Source organism: Mytilus californianus, unplaced genomic scaffold (assembly GCF_021869535.1).
Source record: "Mytilus californianus isolate M0D057914Y unplaced genomic scaffold, xbMytCali1.0.p SCAF_3, whole genome shotgun sequence".
In the NCBI taxonomy this organism is placed as follows: domain Eukaryota; kingdom Metazoa; phylum Mollusca; class Bivalvia; order Mytilida; family Mytilidae; genus Mytilus; species Mytilus californianus.
Genome location: NW_026262679.1, coordinates 113,537,444 through 113,553,766, shown reverse-complemented (window position 1 = coordinate 113,553,766; position 16,323 = coordinate 113,537,444). Strand labels below are relative to the sequence as shown.

The following is a 16,323-nucleotide window of genomic DNA, read 5'->3' as shown; positions in this document are numbered from 1 at the left end:
TTAGTAAGCGGGGTCAACCGACACACTTTTTTAAAACAAAATATCCAATAATGATTGTGGCTAAGTTTGGTTAAATTTGGTCCAGTAGTTTCAGGCCAGAAGATTTTTGTAAAAGTTGATGGACACATAGTGATGAGAAAAACTCACTTAGCTCAATGGGCCAGGTGAGCTAAAAAAAAAACAACAATAGGCAGTCTGCTGAAGAAAGTTAAGGCTTAATTATGAACTACTAAAGAAGATTACAGGAATCAATGTTATTTACCTGCTTGTTTTTAAAGCAATTCTGCGTAGTTTTGCAGCTTTGGTAGTGGCAACAGCTCTCCTCTTTCTAGCCTGAAGATCTCTGAGGGTAGCTAACTTCTGGGTATATATCCCAGGAGATAGACCTGTTGATACATTTACCTGCAATGAAAATGATATTAAAGAAATAAGAACAAAAGTAATTTTGATTCTCAAAACAATGCAGGTTTTACATTTGATTCCAGAAGATGACAAAATTACTAGAAACAAAGTTGCTTCACTAAACATGCACACTTATATACTGTATGTCTCTAAAAAAAGAAATGAGACTGTTAATTATAAAATAGACAGATGGCGATAAATTATGTTTTCTCTATTTTAATTATTTGGCATTATCATAAATTTATGGACATACTGTCATTCAATAGGGCTGTTCAAGAATTAAACACATGGGTGTGTGTGTGGTTGGGAACTTGGGGGTATAAGGGGGCACTTTATTAAGACCCCCACAACCATGACATATTTTTTTAATTTCACATACAATTCTTACATAATTGTTAGGAAAACACAGCATACCAAAACTAATTGTTTTGAGTGCAGCCTTTACCCTCCCCTACAAGTTAAAATTTAGAACAGCCCTATTTTGGATTATTATTATTTAAAAAAATAAATGTGGATAGTGTCCACATGTGGACACAGATGATGCCCCCGCTTGCATAGCATATAGTTATAAAGGGACATAACTGAAGAACGGTAAAAGTGACACTACCCAAATTTGAACTTGATCTGAGTTTTGTGGTAATAAGCATTGTGTGTAAGTCTCAAAACATTAGGTTGCGGCTAACTTAAGTAGAGAACAGAAACTAAAAATTCAGCAATTTTTATGTTTATAAAGGGACATAACTCAAGAATGGTAAAAGTGTTCTCACCAAATTCCGTACTTAATCTGTATTATGTAGTAATAAGCATTGTGTATAAGTTTCATAACATTTGGTTGAGGTAAACTAAAGTTAACAAACGGAAACAAAAAATTTGTACTTAGTTTTGTGGTAATGAATATTGTATATAGGTTTCACAATGTTTGGTTGGGGCAAACTTAAGTTACAGAATAGAAACTAAAAATTTTGCAATCTTTCGATTTATAAAGGGACATAACTCAATAATGGTTAAAGTGACACTACCCAAATTCAACTTGATCTGTGTTTTATCAGTGGAAGTCAAAATTAAACATTGCATTGTATAAAGCATTGATTGTAGTTGATTCAACTATAATCATTGACAAAGGAAGATAACTCCAATTTTAAAAATTACTTGATATTTAGAAGAAAATAAAAATTTTGCAATTTTTCCATTTATAAAGGGGCATAACTCTAGAACCGTTAATGTGAAGCCACAAAAATTCAAATTTGATCTGTGTTTTCTGGTAATAAGCATTGTGTATAAGTTTCATAACATTTGGTTGAGGCAAACTTAAGTAAGAGAACGGAAACTAAAAATTTTGCAATTTTTTTATAAAGGGGCATAACTCTAGAACGGTTATAGTGATGCCACCAAAATTCAAACTTGATCTGTGTTTTGTGGTAATTAGCATTGTGTATAAGTTTCATAACATTTGGTTGAGGCAGACTCAAGTAAGAGAACGGAAACCAATTTTGGGATGTACGTACGTACGTACAGACGGACAAGGGTAAAACTTAATGCTCCCTCCGCTACGGCGGGGGCATAAAAATTAACTAAAATAGGTGAGACGGTATCCAACAGTTCATGCAAAATTAAACTTTCCCTCAAAAAGGGATTATATGTGTATAAAATACAACACCATAAAATTTGGTCTCTAAAATTTGTAACAATGTAATAGTATAACAAATTACTGAAAACATGTAACCTATGAATCATAAAACTGAACAGGCAGGCTGATAACCCATTTGTACATTTAAATTTTTTTTTACTCTCAAAACAAAATTCATAAAATACTAGCATGACTAGTTATCTATCCCTTGAAAACTTGTTCTGAGAACTTCTGACAAGTAAATAACAAAGTTTTAAACCCATGAATAAAAAAATATTTATTTGTACAAGTGGGATCTGACTGACAGGCAACACACTTTCTTACATCTACAGTGTATTGATTACCCTTGTTTTTCTGTGCTACGGCAGCAGCAATACGGTAGCCTAAACTTCCAGAACCACCATAAAACCTATTCTTTGGTGCTTTAGAGGCAACACTTTTGTTAAAGCTCTCATTGCTTTGGGTGCTTCCTAGATTAGCAAGATTTTCTGGATTTTTTCTGTATTTCTCTAATAAAGTTGTAAGTGAAGTTTGAAAAGATTTGTCATGTAAAGGTTTCCCATAGGGCAATGACGTATATTTCAGACCAGACTCCTCAATAAACCTACACCAACTGATGTTGCAACCGCTGTGGTCTCCGAAGGGATGCTTTGACAGTGCATCTAAATTTTGTTTAATTTCTTCTGGTTTGCCTTTGCCTTTAGCTATTAAGTAGTTGAAGCATTTAATGAGGTAGTTGATAACTTTTTGAGAGCGACAGGAATGTTTTTTTCTTAAATCATATAAACTGGAACTGAAAGGTTTTTTAATGTGGTTGCTGTCTGAGAGTTTCTTTATTCTTGGATCAACTTTAGCCCTAAGTCTTGCAATGGTGGTGGTATCTTCGTCTCCAATTATGGCTGTGATTTTTGCCCCCTTTTCTATAGTGTCTGTAACCATTTCCTCTACCATGTCTGGTTCCATGGCCTTTGCACTCCCAGTAAAGTTTTTTCTGCATGTATGCTTTCTTACTATCTTACCTTCATTTTCAGCTTTCTGGCATATTCTACAGGACTTTGACCTCCACTTGTAACCCAAAATCTTCCCGGTTTTTGAACCTATCATGGAGCAATGTCCTGTTAAATAAAATAAGAATTTCTCTATGAACACAGATGCATCAGCTGGTGAAACAGAAAAGAAACATAACTTAAGAAGGTGAAAGTGATACCACTGAAATGCAAACTTGTCTGAGATGCCTGATTTTTTTTATTAGTTGTTGTTGGCTTTGAACTAGCTGTCAGTAACTGTGAGTTCTTTCAAATCAGTACTTGGTGTCTTTTTGTTGTTGGGATATACAAGTACCCGGCCACGTCCACTCTATGTTTTTGTTAGATATATTTCTATGTATACAACTGATGAAAATAAGCCTTTTCAACTGATTTTTATAGTTCGTTCTCATGTTGTACTGTTATATCACTGACCCAGGTTAGGTGGAAGGTTGGTAACCGTTAACATGTTTATCCCTGGCCTGCCACATTCTGTATGTACTATGTGCCTGACCCAATTCAGGAGCCTGTAATTCTGTGGTTGTCGTTTGTTAATGTGTTACATATATTTGTTTTCTCATTTAAATTGTTTAACATTTGTCATTTTGGAGCCTTTTATAGCTGACTATGCGGTATGGGCTTTGCTCATTGTTGTAGGCCGTACACAGTACAGGGACCTATAGTTTTTAATTTCTGTGTCATTTGGTCTCTTGTGGGTCTCGTTGGCAATCATACTGCATCTTCTTTATTATATTGATCTGTGGTTAGTTGTAATAAACATTGTATTAAAATTTGAAACTAGAGGCTCTCAAGAGCCTGTGTCACTCACCTGACTCTACTTTGGTTTTAGAAATCATGTAAAGATAGATAAAAATCATAACAGATACCCAAATAATGATTGAGGCCAAATTTTGATTAATATTGGTCCCGTTATTCAATAAAATATCCTGGTGGCCATCTTGAACAGTAAATCGGCAACAAAGTAGCAACACTTGGTCAGCACCTCATAAGGAACATTCATGCCATGTTTGGTTTTATTCCATTCAGTGGTACTCTAAAAGAAGACATTTGTATGTATTTCCCATAGGGTCCTATGTTAAACTAAGTCCCCCGCTGGCGACCATCTTGGATGATGAATCGGCTACAAAGGTACAACACTTGGTCAGCACCTCATAAGGAACATTCATGCCATGTTTGGTTTCATTCCATTCAGTGGTTCTCTAAAAGAAGACATTTGTATGTATTTCCTGTAGGGTCCTATGCTAAACTAAGTCCCCCGTTGGCGGCCATCTTGGATGATGGACCGACTGCAAAGTAACAACACTTGGTCAGCATCACATAAGGAACATTCATTCCATGTTTGGTTCCATTCCATTTATTGGTTCTCTTAAAGAAGACATTTTTATGTATTTCCCGTAGGGTCCTATGTTAAACTAAGTCCCCCGCTGGCGGCCATCTTGGATGATGGATCGGCTACAAAGTAACAACACTTGGTCAGCACCTCATAAGGAACATTCATGCCATGTTTGGTTTCATTCCATTCAGTGGTTCTCTAAAAGAAGACATTTGTATGTATTTCCCGTAGGGTCCTATGTTAGACTAAGTCCCCCGTTGGCGGCCATCTTGGATGATGGACCGACTGCAAAGTAACAACACTTGGTCAACACCTCATAAGGAACATATATGCCATGTTTGGTTCCATTCCATTCAGGGGTTCTGTTAAAGAAGTCATTTGTATGCATTTCCCATAGGGTCCTATGTTAAACTAAGTCCCCAAATGGCGGCCATCTTGGATAATGGATCAGCTACAAAGTAACAACACTTGGTCAACACCTCATAAGGAACATTCATGCCATGTTTGGTTTCATTCCATTCAGTGGTTCTCTAGAAGAAGTTCAAAATGTAAAAAGTTAACGACGACGGACGACGGACGCCAAGTGACGAGAAAAGTACACTTGGCCCTTTGGGCCAGGTGAGCTAAAAAGTTCAAACTCAATTGTTAACTAAATATGGGACAGACCAACATAAAGGCAGACGGTCATGGGTAACACCTAATGCCACATATGTGTGTCTTATGCTCAAATAATTTTGCTTTTAGCAATAATATTAGCAGGCAGAAAGAATTGGAAACATTACTTTTTTATCATTACTGATCACATTATACATATTATACACCTACAACTAGCATAGTTGGAAAGAAATATTCATAACACTATCAAATTTGCAGTAGATTACTACTACATGTAATTATACAATTATAGTATTATACTCTGTCCCACCAGGTCAAATACATACAGAAGTAATACTTACACATTTGTACATGTATATTGTATCCAGGAAAAACTTAAATATCTGTATTTGTTTTGGTTAATATTAAATTACCAGTCAGACTGTTGTATGCTCTACCACTTCCTCTTGTTTGCCAGCCAGCATCAACTGAGACAGTCAGGTCGTCTGTTCCATCCCATCTGAAGTAGAAAATACATGTTTAACACATGTACAAAAGTAAAGAAATCATGAAAGTTGGTACAATTAATAAAGAGTAGGGATACATGATATTTAAGAATAGTCAGCATGTAAACATTCTTAAGTAACTGTAAACCAACATATTTTTGCCAGCTATTTATTTTCTTGGCATTTATAGTGGATAGAAAAATAATGCAAATAAAACATGATCAATCATCACGAATATGTTAAACTTGGGTCTATCCTTATCAAACTATATTAAGTAAATTAGAAAATCATGAAATTAAACAGCCGCTAAGTGGACTACAAGGGGTAAAATGAGAAATAAAGTATCAGGAAAAATAAGTTGGTTTACACTTTGTTACTTAAGTTTGATATTGAAATTGAAATAAATTTAAAAGATTGTATTGATTTTTTAACAGATTTTTTCAGAATAAAAGCTATTGTTTTTGAAGTTTACTATAACCTGGACAAGCACAAATGGAGAGACTGAGATAAAGTCAGTATCAAAAACTAAAGATATCAGTCCTTCGTATAACTCCAAAATTGTACTTGCCTGATTTTTTTAGTGATACAACAAGTACAATGATATGAAGAGTGAATAAAATTTATGTTCGTAAAAAATCATTCTTTTTTAAAACATTAAACTTGTCATTTCTTACTCGTTAGTTAAAGCAATTTCTTTTGTCATCCACTCTTTAATAGACTCCTCTGCAACATTCTCAATCACCCCTCCAATTTCTTTTTGTCGCTCATCCAACATGGAATGGCTAACCGTTGGAATATTGAGCTCTGCTAAAATTCCATTCACTTGCTGCTCCCCAAGTCCTACATGAATCATAGCTAAAAAAAATAACATAAAATAATTAATTGATTATTATTCAATTTGGATGTAATTTCATATTTGATTGGTCCCATAGGCGGATCCAGGGGGGGGGGCTGGTGGGCCCGGGCCCCCCCCCCCCCTTTCGTGGGAAAAATTTGGTTGATTATATAGGGAATCACTGAAGCATTCTTGAGTTATTGTTCGAAAACTGGAAAATCCCCCCTTTTTTAATGAAAAAAAACCCAAAACTCAGAAACGGTAAATCTGAAATTTATAAAAAACGAAAGGGAGCTCACGTCAATAGATTTAAACAATTCACCAAAGTTTCATGCATATTGGTTAAAGCTTTTTTGAGTTAATGTCCGACATGTTGACGACGGACGAACAGACAGACGGACGGTCAACGGTATACCATAATACGTCCCGTAAATGGGCGTATAAAAAGTAAAACTTGTGTTATCTAATAGAACTTGATGTATACTGTTACCATTCTACTTTTGCAATTCTATTGTTTACAATGTATGTATGGTATGTAATAAAGTCTATCAAATTACTATGAATAATATTTTTTCAAATCTACTATCGGACGCTAAAAGGTAACCGCAAGGTCTTCATATCCATTAATAATGACTGCATGACCTCTAAGAACAGCAGAGTAATAACTTCTAGTACCTTTTTCCTTAATATTTACGATTTTATTTCTCGTGCTTCGTTTTTCCTGATTTTTATTTTCCATGCAACGTTTTTGCGATTTTTATTTCATGTGTTTCCCTGTTCAGACCCCCTTTACCACCCTCATATCAGTAATTCAATGTTTACTTATTTTGATATATATCATGTATATCTGTATATATAATATGATTAATATTGATTAATTTTTTTCAAATGTTGTACCAAGTGTTAGAGATATTTTGTATGATGATATATAATTTCACTTCTGTACTACAATGTAGTAGTAGTACTCTGAATTACAAATTTATTATCTGCAATATGGATGGTAAATATACCCCAAACCCCCATTTTATTTAATGACACTGATACATACATGTATTACCTGACTTGTAAATATGATATTACCAAGCTATCAAGGTATTTTATTTTGTACACAAATATTGCAGGGGTAAAGGGTGTTATATGAGGGTGGTAAAGGGGGTGCTTGCATGGAAAAAAAACATAAAATAATTTCTGTTATGAACGTTTCTTGAAAAATAAAGATGTGAACATTTTGTGACTGAGTCACTGTCCTCTTGTACATGTATATACATAAACTCTCGGTTTTACTTAATATTCATGGTTCACGGTTTAAACAAGTATATACTGATCTTCTTTAGACTAAACTTTTAAAATGCAAATAAAGGAACAACATCATATATAGGGTTTTACTCTTTATCAAAAAACCAAATTCAATAAATTTTTTTCTTGACGATCCCTGCCTAGTGTTAGAAATTTATTTGAAAAATATATACCAAGCACGCAAATTAAGCATTTGAAAATCATGATGCACATCAAATTAAATTCGCAGAACACGTTGAATGAGGCACCTGTTTCACAGGACTGAACGTGAAATAAAAAACGGCGATCACGTTGCACGAAAATAAACCTTTACCACCCTCTTATATATACCCCTTTGTTTTTGTACATGTTAACTACAACAAAATGTTTACCTGCTGCTAATTTGGAGTTGACATCCCATACTTTTCCATGTCTTTTTCCTGTGGGGATTAGGTTGGTGTTGAGACAGGCTGTGTTGGCACACACTATCTTCAAAATGGCAGCTAGACCGTAAGAGTTTATGGTACTGCAGTTTTGCAAAGAAAGGGGAAGACCACATTTCTTGCAAGCTGCTAAACCATCCGCCAAAACTCCCAATTCTACAACCCTACGACCTGCTCTCCATTCTGAAAAATCTGATGTTACGTTACTACCGTCAATTTCAATTATCTCTTCATTAATACAGTTTGATATATCCGGATAAGTCCGCTTAAAAACAGCAGCGTATTGGTGGTCCTCAACAAATAAAGTGTCAAATTTTGATGTCTCCCTGTCCCATCGTCTTCTTTGAGCTTCAGAAACTGCCTCCGATTTTCGTTTCTGTTTTGCAGATTTAAAACCCGGCGTACGCTTAGCCATTACTGATTATAATATGTATATAAGAAGTAAAACGTATAAAGATGTATAAAAGCGATCTAAAAGGTTAAAATTGTGTATAAACAGATTTTCACTGTAAACATCTGCAGCCGACAACCTTTGTTTACAATCAACCGGAAATGGAAATCGTGTATTTTTTATGTAAGCAATTTCTTATCGCGGAAATTCTTCTGCTTAAATAATTTTTTTATCGATGAATAACAATGAATACATATTTAATAAAAATCATTGGACATATTTATTTGTTTTTTTATTACGACTTCATCCCATTTACGGTGCGCCAACTTTGCCAAAAACATCACCAGCGAACATTTTGGTGTTTAAAGAGGAAAACTATTTGATTGCATTTAGGATGTTCGCAATATTACATCGATATCCCGCATATTGGGTTAAGTATCCCACAAAATATTACGTGGCTTGTGTTTCCTATTATGATTTCAATTATTAAGGGTTGTTGCATACAAGATAATACTGATCGAATGGTGTTTATTGTAATGTTAACGCCATCATGATTTGGTTGACTTTTGTAGAATATTTGTGTTACAGATGATCACGAATATGTTAAATGTCCTACATTTACAATTCATGCCTCATTTAATTGTTTATGCCCCAACCAAAAATATCTTTTCTCAGATATTTTTATGTCACAATGCGCACGCAGGATGCCACAAAATTGAGCATGAATTGCCAATCCTTTAATATGTTTTGTTCATATCCACAGATTATACCAATCATCTGCTATTGTTTGCAAATGTTAAGAGATTTAAATTGTATTAAACATTTAATAAGGTGCAAAATAAAGATTAAATTATGTGCTTTTAAATTTTGTTTGTCGAACTACTCAATAGGAGAGGATGTATATAACAGTTTCAAATTTGAACATTATAGATGCATTTACGCATATTTTTGGTTTTATTTCTTATACATATATTTTGGTGTTCAAAGAGGAAAACTATTTGATTGCATTTAGGATGTTCGCTTATTTTGGTGTATTATTTATTTCCGATATTCGGAATCTTTAGGTTTTATCTATATGGTGCCATTAAAAATTTGCCCGCTAACCCCTATTTTTATTTTTATAATTCAATTACATTTGTGTAGTTTTAAAAGCCATTTTGTATTTAAATCTTATAAAATCCTTGTTATGTTTTCGTTGTTTTAGAATGAAGAAATATGCCAATGTTAGATGTATGAAAATTCTAGAGGGAATTATTTCCCGCCAAATTTGTAATGGCTTATATCTCAAAAAACATTGCATTGTTTTCTAATTTTGTAGTTGTGTTCTAAATAAACTATCAATTTATAACAGTCTTTAAAAATGATATCATTTTTACCGTCAGGAATGAAATTTGTGGTTTGAATGAGGAATGCTACTTTGACGATACTTAATTTTCTAGTTTCATAAATTTTCCTATCAACGTAAGAAGTCATTTGTATGTCGTTTAATATGTAAATTCGTTATATTCCTCTACCTACGATATCCATGAAAATTGGTATTCTCAAATGATTGGTCAATCAATATCGTACACATTATCAGGTATTTTTTCAAACAATTCATGTCTTGTCCGAGCTTTTTTTACTACCATAGTTTATTCAGATTGTACATTACTTTTGGAAAATGTTAAAAATTTTAATTTACAGTAAGATGAGTTTAGAAAAAATATATTAAATTACATTAGATCTAATTACCCTTTTATATTTTGTTAATTTCACTTGAAGTAATTCCTCCCTGTGTAATCTTTTACATTACAAATGTCATCAAATGTCAGTCATTTTTCTCGCTTAGATAACACGAAATAATTAATTAGAAACTTATAAATATAGCAGTTTTCTACTAGCGCTAACCAATTTATAAAATATAGTTTTATACTTGATAGAGAATAGTAAATGCCATGGTACTAAAGTTTAAGGCCAATGATCACTTCTGTAGTCCTGTGTATTTTCAAAATGCAATAATATCATAGCAGCCAAGATACTGAGTTGAAGGTAAAATAACAAAAATACCGAACTCCAATGAAAACTCAAAACGGAAGATCCCTTATCAAATGGAAAAATTAAAAGCTCAAACAGATCAAACGAATGGAAAACAACTGTCATATTCCTGACTTGGTACAGGCATTTCCTTATGAAGAAAATGGTGGATTAACCCTAGTTGTATAGTTAGCTATACATCTCACTTTTATGGCAGTCATATAGACTTCCAAAAGAATAAAATATAGAATAAAAAGGGACAATTCTTAATTGCATTTGATAGCAAATGAGGATTTTATGGCTAATCGTGTCAAGATTTTTACAGAAACCACATACTTTATTAAAGAGACTTTCGTTATAACATTCTAAACATATATTAATCACTTGTTTATAATACATATATATTATATGTTCTCTTTCCATGTTCAGCCCATAAAACTAAATTCTTCTGCATGCAAATGTTAATCCGCACATCAAAGTGTTTGAAAGTGTGACACTGACCTACCAACATAATGATGAACGTTGTTTATCTCTGTTTTTAATTGAATCTTCCTTATGTATACAACGGTAAAGGTAACAGGATACTCGCAATACTTTTTGTGTTGTTTTATCTTATTTGACTACCTTAAGTATTTTGTAAAGTGACAGTCAATTCAAAATAACATGTTACCACAAAGAAATGACTTACATGTATATGTTACCATTTACATTCAAGTGAAGGTCAATTTAATACTAAACTTTACTACAAAGGGATGACTTTCATTTTACCAATTACATTCATGTTTATCAATATTACATCGATATCCAGCATATTAGGTTAAGTATCCCACTAAATATTACGTGGCTTGTGTTTCCTATTATTATTTCAATTATTAAGGGTTGTTGCATACAAGATAATACTGATCGAATGGTGTTTATTGTAATGTTAACGCCATCATGATTTGGTTGACTTTTGTAGAATATTTGTGTTACAGATGATCACGAATATGTTAAATGTCCTACATTTACAATTCATGCCTCATTTAATTGTTTATGCCCCAACCAAAAATATCTTTTCTCAGATATTTTTATGTCACAATGCGCACGCAGGATACCACAAAATTGAGCTTGAATTGCCAATCCTTTAATATGTTTTGTTCATATCCACGGATTATACCAATCATCTGCTATTGTTTGCAAATGTTAAGAGTTTTAAATTGTAGTAAACATTTAATAAGGTGCAAAATAAAGATTAAATTATATCCCTTAAATTTTGTTAGTCGAACTACTCAATAGGAGAGGATGTATATAACAGTTTCAAATTTGAACATTATAGATGCATTTACGCATATTTTTTGTTTTATTTCTTATTTATATTTTGGTGTTCTAAGAGGGAAACTATTTGATTGCATTTAGGAAGTTCGCTTATTTTGGTGTATTATTTATGTCCGATATTCGGAATCTTTAGGTTTTATCTATATGGTGCCATTAAGAATTTGCCCGCTAACCCCTATTTTTATTTTTATAATTCAGTTACATTTGTGTAGCTTTAAAAGCCATTTTGTATTTAAATCTTATGAAATCCTTGTTATGTTTTCCTTGTTTTAGAATGAAGAAATTTGCCAATGTTAGATGTATGAAAATTCTTGAGGGAATTATTTCCCGCCAAATTTGCAATGGCTTATATCTCAAAAAACATTGCATTGTTTTCTAATTTTGTAGTTGTGTTCTAAATAAACTATCAATTTATAACAGTCTTTAAAAATGATATCATTTTTACCGTCAGGAATGAAATTTGTGGTTTGAATGAGGAATGCTACTTTGATGATACCTAATTTTCTGGTTTCATAAATTTTCCTATCAACGTAAGAAGTCATTTGTATTTCGTTTAATATGTAAATTCGTTATATTCCTCTACCTACGATATCCATGAAAATTGATTGATCAATCAATATCGTACACATTATCAGGTATTTTTTCAAACAATTCATGTCTTGTCTGTGCTATTTTTAACTACAATAGTTTATTCAGATCGTACATTACTTTTGGAAAATGTTAAAAATTTTAATTTACAGTAAGATGAGTTTAGAAAATATATATTAAATCATATTATATCTAATTACCCTTTTATATTTTGTTAATTTCACTTGAAGTAATTCCTCCCTGTGTTATCTTTCACATTACAAATGTCATCAAATGTCAGTCATTTTTCTCGCTAAGATAACATGAAATAATTAATTAGAAACTTATAAATATAGCAGTTTTCATCTAGCGTTAACCAATTTATAAAAATATAGTTTTACACTTGATAGAGAATAGTAAATACCATGGTACTGAAGTTTAAGGCCAATGATCACTTCTGTAGTCCTGTGTATTTTCAAAATGCAATAATATCATAGCAGCCAAGATACTGAGTTAAAAGTAAAATAACAAAAATACCGAACTCCAATGAAAATTCAAAACGGAAAGCCTTATCAAATGGCAAAATTAAAAGCCCAAACATATCAAATAAATGGAAAACAACTGTCATATTCCTGACTTGGTACAGGCATTTCCTTATGAAGAAAATGGTGGATTAACCCTAGTTGTATAGTTAGCTATACATCTCACTTTTATGGCAGTCATATAGACTTCCAAAAGAATAAAATATAGAATAAAAAGGGACAATTCTTAATTGCATTTGATAGCAAATGAGGATTTTATGGCTAATCGTGTCAAGATTTTTACAGAAACCACATACTTTATTAAAGAGACTTTCGTTATAACATTCTAAACATATATTAATCACTTGTTTATAATACATATATTATTTGTTCTTTTTCCATGTTCAACCCAGAAAACTAAATTCTTCTGCATGCAAATGTTAATCCGCACATCAAAGTGTTTGAAAGTGTGACATTGACTTACCAACATATGGATGAGCGTTGTTTATCTCTGTTTTTAATTGAATCTCCCTTATGTATACAACGGTAAAGGTAAAAGGATACTCGCAATACTTTTTGTGTTGTTTTATCTTATTTGACTACCTTAAGTTTTTTGTAAAGCGACAGTCAATTCAAAATAACATGTTACCACAAAGAAATGACTTACATGTATATGTTACCATTTACATTCAAGTGAAGGTCAATTTAATACTAAACTTTACTACAAAGGGATGACTTTCATTTCACCAATTACATTCATGTTTATCAATATTACATCAATATCCCGCATATTGGGTTGAGTATCCCACTAAATATTACGTGGCTTGTGTTTCCTATTATGATTTCAATTATTAAGAGTTTTTGCATACAAGATAATACTGATCGAATGGTGTTTATTGTAATGTTAACGCCATCATGATTTGGTTGACTTTTGTAGAATATTTGTGTAACAGATGATCACGAATATGTTTTAAATATTCTACATTTACAAATCATGCCTCATTTAATTGTTTATGACCCAACCAAAGATATCTTTACTCAGATATTTTAATGTCACAATGCGCACGCAGGATGCCACAAAAAGGAGCACGAATTGCCAATCCTTTAATATGTTTTGTTCACATCCACAGATTATACCAAAAATCTGATATTGTCTGCAAATGTTAAGAGTTTTTAATTGTAGTAAACACTGTTTTAACTAAATGTTCAGAATATGTGTGTAGTTGGCATGCAGTAATAATAATTTATCATTTGTAATTTTCCCGTTGGTAATTTTTCTATCATTTGTTTTATTTTGAAAAAAAAAATGTCATTACATTTCAGTTTTTTTAATTTCATCGCAAAAAAATGAATAATTGACCAGGAATTGATAAGAATAGCATTTGTGTTGAAGGATATCACTAACCAATTGATGAAACATATGTTAACACTTGACAAAGAATTTTGAATTACAAACGTCATAATGTTTATGGTGTGTGTTGAAACCACCTTCCATAAAAAACGACTTACTTCGAGGATGATCCTTTCAAACGATTACCGTTGAAACCATTTGTGAATGATAACTCATTATCCTACGATTTGTCTATACTGTTTACTTATATTTTGGCATTGCACAATTTCATGAGTTTCTCAGACTGTTTGTAATATATATCTGTCGTACTGATTACTTCTTTAGTCTAGGAGAACACAATTTTTTATTAGTTGTTATTGGGAACTACATATAGCTTTAAATAACTTACATTACTATTAGATTGGCATGTGTCTTTTCTCTTTATGTGAGTTGTTTTTGTGCTTCGCGCCGACCTGATGAGGCAAGACATTTCCATTCGTTTGATATGTTTGCGCTTTTGATATTTCTATTTGATAAGGGACTTTTCGTTTTAAATTTTTCTTGGAGTTCGGTATTTTTGTTATTTTACTTTTTCCAACAAACTTTTACAGTTTGTTCTTATGTTGTCCTTAACACAACTGTCCTAGGTTAGAAGAGGATTAAGCGCTAACAAGCATGTTTAATCCCGACACATTTAATGTGTTCCTGACCCACCTTAGGAACTCAATGGTAGTAGTTAGTTCCTGCCTGGCCTGTCATACATTTTTTTCGAATGTTGTTATCTGAAAAATCTGGTAATCGGTAGCTGACTATACAGTAAGGGTTGAGATGATGAATGTCTTACGATGTTCCATAGTTGCTAAAATTTCTACTTCGTGTGGACTCTGTTTGGTATTTTATAATTGGCTTACAAACACATCTCTTTATTTGATATATATATACATATATAATATCTTTCCAAAATATATTTTTTCGTTTGGGCTTGTATTAAGACATTAATTGTTGAGATCCGGATATGGTGTTCAAATTTTTGCACCTTTTGTGTGTGGTATACCATCTTTTCTGCAAGTTTATTGTTTTCTGTTTGGTAATAAATTAATGATAAGATCTATTTTGATACATCTTGTGATCCGTTTATTTGGCAATCGCCAATGGCAGTCAGCAGGGTTTAAGAACATCAGTTGTTCGACCTGCTAGTCAAATGCGTTTTGTTAAAATATACTTTTTCACTCATTTGGTCTTTTGGAAAATGTTGTTTGTGCTGTATTTAGACCCCTCTAGCACGAAATTTGTTGTGCACGCACACGTATAAAAATTGCAGTTTCTATCCAACGCAATTATAGGTTTGAACGTTGTTTTCAATTTAGACATTTAGCCAAATAAACGGATCACAACATGTAATAAAATGGATATGTATATGAGTGTCTAAGAATATAACTTAAACACGCTAATTTATACATTAAAAAGTTCTATTAGATTTTAAATAAAAATACGCAATATTTCGCTAGACAAACTAGCTTCATCAGGCGTGTGCATCTCTCAAGGTTAAATCGGATGCATGACAAAAATCTATTTTTGTAGCTTAAACACAAAATTTGAGTAAAAGTTTAGCATATTTATTAATGTTCTATAAAAAAAATATATGTTTGTAGCTTAAACTGCATAAAGTTGGAGTAAAAGTTTAACATATTTATTGATGTTCGATAAATTGTATGAATTTCTTTAAATTGTATGAATTTCTATAAATTGTACGAATTTCTATAAATTGTATGAATTTCTTTAAATTGTATGATTTCAAGATTATTGTTTTGATTTGTTTTTAAATCTTTTTTCGTCTCTCTCATTGAGTCCATCAGGTTCAAGAGTTCGTAACTGGTGCATCCAAAATCTCTCTCTCTCTTGTCTTCCTTGTGTATCCCAATTTTGGTTTTTCTCAATGATTTGAAATATGACGTTTTCATAATCATGCCCTTCTCTTAAAAGATGTCTTTTGATTGGGCAGTTTCTTTCTTTTGTATAAAATAACCGATGGTTATTTAGTTGGATGTTAAATGGTGTTTCTGTTTCACCAACATATTGCAACTTGCAAGTTCCACACGTTAGGACATAAATACAATTTTGCGTTT

At 32.4% G+C, this 16,323-nt stretch overlaps 1 protein-coding gene across 1 annotated transcript; it reads right to left on the bottom strand.

Annotated features, from left to right (window-relative positions):
• Positions 1-268: 268 nt before the first annotated feature.
• Positions 269-8,324, bottom strand: LOC127735867 (uncharacterized). Its single transcript, XM_052246268.1, has 5 exons — positions 8,011-8,324; positions 6,183-6,363; positions 5,437-5,522; positions 3,049-3,144; positions 269-402 (listed from the first exon to the last, which is right to left on the bottom strand). The coding sequence occupies exons 2-5, from the start codon at positions 6,359-6,361 to the stop codon at positions 329-331; spliced, it is 435 nt and encodes a 144-aa protein (XP_052102228.1). The 5' UTR covers positions 6,362-6,363; positions 8,011-8,324; the 3' UTR covers positions 269-328.
• Between the last annotated feature and the right edge of the window lie 7,999 nt (positions 8,325-16,323).

What these genes read in the sequence shown, in the direction of transcription:
- LOC127735867 (XM_052246268.1), bottom strand. Translation starts at nt 6,361, where the DNA reads ATGATTCATGTAGGACTTGGGGAGCAGCAAGTGAATGGAATTTTAGCA. An exon ending in GAAATTGCTTTAACTAACGA is followed by an intron (nt 5,523 to 6,182) that starts GTAAGAAATGAC and finishes TTTCTACTTCAG; the next exon opens with ATGGGATGGAACAGACGACC. An exon ending in CCAGAAAGCTGAAAATGAAG is followed by an intron (nt 403 to 3,048) that starts GTAAGATAGTAA and finishes TTTTCATTGCAG; the next exon opens with GTAAATGTATCAACAGGTCT.